Raw genomic sequence first — 3,173 nt, forward strand, 5'->3', positions numbered from 1 at the left:
TTACATATATTATTAATCATTTTAAATGTAACCTTATACTCAGATGAACATTAATTATACCATTTATTTCCGATTTGCAAATAGCCGCTTAACAGCCATATTGTTGTAAATTGTGTAGTATTTTATTAAAACATATTACAATAAATTAATTCCAAAATGGATCACTATGATTTTCTATATCTTATTTACAATTAGTTATAAGTGATAATAAATATACTATATACTTGTACTTCAAAGTGTTTGAGCATTACGAAATTGAACATTTAGATCGCATAATATAAATGTTCGTTATAGTGTGAGCATTCAAAAATTTATCAGAGCTTTTCAAAATTCACAAATCCTGAGGTTTTGAATAGTTCAAATAATATTTGGAGCAGTAATATATATACTTAGTGATAATACTAGCGCAGAATAACAAAATTTTGATTTAGATCAAAAGCAGGTCCATTTTATTTCATGTACGGACTAAATTATGAATTTATCTGATTTTTTTTTATAAAAACTGTAGTAAATTTCAACTTTTGTTTATTATAAAAAAGAGATTGTGTGTTAGGTAAAAATGAAAAATTATAGCAGTTTAAAAAAGAAGACAAAAATTGAATGACAAGTAAATATATATAGAAAGTCTTGACTTTACTATAAAGCGATTTGGCGAAGTATGTATAAAAACTTTAATATTATAAAGTATTGTTATACCATAAAAAGCTGTTATTCAAAAATTATTAATAGTTTTTGTAAGATCCTGCTTTAAAAGTGAAGTCAAATAATCTTCAAAATGTTGGCAAATTTTTACATAAAATCAGATAAATATATAAAGCAAATAAAGTTAATAAAAATGTCATTTCATATACACATAAACTTTATCAACGATATTTAATAATATTAAGATCTATAAATAATTATAAACATCCAATTTTGTTTCTTTTTCTCTTATATCATTGTAACTATATTTGGATAAGCAACTATTTCACTTTCAAACCTAAAGTGGGCTCTAATAAAATACAATATATACATTATCTTAGATATCAAAATTTATTTAACAAACTACCAGATAACAACTGAAAAATGTTAGGAAATACAGTATAAAATAAATAAAACAGAAAACCTTTTTAGTACATCAGCACTTTCATAAATGTCGAGGAATATGAAGACAGAGATACAAATTAGTTCAATAATACAAAATAATTAGACGTAGCATGTGGAATTATTCAAATATAGAACAAAGTAAAATATATTGATATATTTCTTTGAATTTTTAAAACATCTATGGATGAACAAAATAGGTTGAAATAATCAAGAACCTATAGTAGGACTTAAGTCTGGTGTTTAGAAATGATAGTGATTGAAAGAAATTAGCAATTAAAAATACTTTAATTGATTCTACTTGGTTAAAATAAATAAATTAAGAATTGAGAATTACGCAAATAATTAAAATAAAAACTAAAAAAACTTAATATGCAATACATATTTGAACTACATTACTTATATATAAAATTTTTTTGCTATAATTAAATATATGTATATATGACTTACCAGGAGAATCCATGCTGGGATAGCAAACGCACTTTGCTGGATGAATTTCAAACAAATTAAAAAGATCTGCTAACAATACTAAAAGATTTGTTTTCATTGAACTGTAAGTATATATAAAAAACCAATTAATATTTAACTATTTTAATAAATATTAAACTAAATTTACCCTCTCATATAAGTGATATCTTCTGGTTTCATATGAAAAACTGTATATGGCAAATGGGTTTGAGAAAAATTACTGACTATCAATACATTATATATCGAATCCTCTACAGCTGGCAAATGATTAATACGTACACAAGTCCACGGAACTACTTTGGGACAATAATAGGAAATTAGTAGTGCCAAACAAATGCCATTACAAAGGTCTTGAAAATTTTGCACTGGCGGAATATTTGGTGACTGCAAACGAACTCCCTACATTTAAAATTTATTTAATAGAATCATATTTAAAAATTGTAAGGATTACATACATTTTCGTCGACTGCACCACCTTCTATTTCCTTATCTATGCGTTTTTTCAGTGCTGCACAAACATGCGAAATCCATAATAGCAAAGATTTTTCAAATGTTTGTTCCTGTATATTTGGATTGCTACCAGATACTCTAAAGTGAATAATTTTATTGAGTTTAATTATTGTATATGTATGTGCATATCATTATAGAATACATACCTTCGAATTGCATTTAATATTCTTTCTCCGGATGTGCATTCTTTCACATATAAAATCATAAGTGCTTCTATCACAGACATATGGGCATTCTATAATAAATTTTTTTTGTTTTTCAATTTTTTTTGTCAATTAATATAACTTAATCTAAAGTAAATCATATAAATAAGTCACTATATACTTACAATTTTTAATGGATTTGTTTGTATCAGAACTGTTTCTGTTATTGGCATATCTGGAGATTCTGCCACTGGAACTCCTTTCCGTGACAAAGTTTGCAAAATCGACCAATGGTTTAAGCTTTGGTAATTTGGATCTGAATACAAATTAGACAACGCTTGACAATACAGGGTAGCATTGCCAAGCTCAACAATGATTTGTGGCTTAAGTCGTTCTTGATTTTCATGATCTCTATAGAAAGGTTCTTTAAGGTTATCTGGAGTCTGATTGTTGAAAGCTTTTGAAAGAAGCCATTTTACGGAAGCACGTTGACGGGCCTGAAATAAAATATATTTATATATAATTATTATTTATTTTTTAAAATAGTATGGTAGTAATAGAATGCTATATAATCGAAATTATATCAAATATATTTAAACATTGGGCTGGGCAAGATGCGTTAGACATAATGGTTAATTTTCTCAACCATTTATTATTGACTATAATTATTACTCCCCTATTGTACAATTCCGTAGTTTCATCTATGACAGACTCAGATATATCTCAATCCTCTTTTGAGGAAAATTTTATTAACGTTATTTAGACAGTATTGTTATGATCGGAGCATTTGATAATCTAATGATACAAAAACAAAACTATACAGTTTTTGGTAGATTAGAAAAGAAATGAGCGAATGTCGGTGTAGCATTATCATTAGGAAACAAAATTGTAAAAGGGAACAAAATTGGGAGGAAATTGTTTAGAATTAAAAATACATTGGGGGTGGATTGAATTTAAATTAAAGTCAAC

General features: G+C 26.3%; 1 protein-coding gene across 1 annotated transcript; it reads right to left on the bottom strand.

Moving 5' to 3' along the window:
* Positions 1–1,533: 1,533 nt before the first annotated feature.
* On the bottom strand, positions 1,534–2,701 carry LOC119665306 (patronin-like; the record flags this gene model as incomplete). The annotated part of the gene is made up of 5 exons (XM_038074571.1): positions 1,534–1,634; positions 1,700–1,950; positions 2,007–2,139; positions 2,208–2,296; positions 2,390–2,701. Coding segments are annotated over 5 exons (886 nt in total), but the record flags the coding sequence as incomplete, so codon positions are not given.
* Positions 2,702–3,173: the final 472 nt, after the last annotated feature.

Source organism: Teleopsis dalmanni, unplaced genomic scaffold (genome assembly GCF_002237135.1).
Source record: "Teleopsis dalmanni isolate 2A unplaced genomic scaffold, ASM223713v2 unscaffolded_contig_4404, whole genome shotgun sequence".
Classification (NCBI taxonomy): domain Eukaryota; kingdom Metazoa; phylum Arthropoda; class Insecta; order Diptera; family Diopsidae; genus Teleopsis; species Teleopsis dalmanni.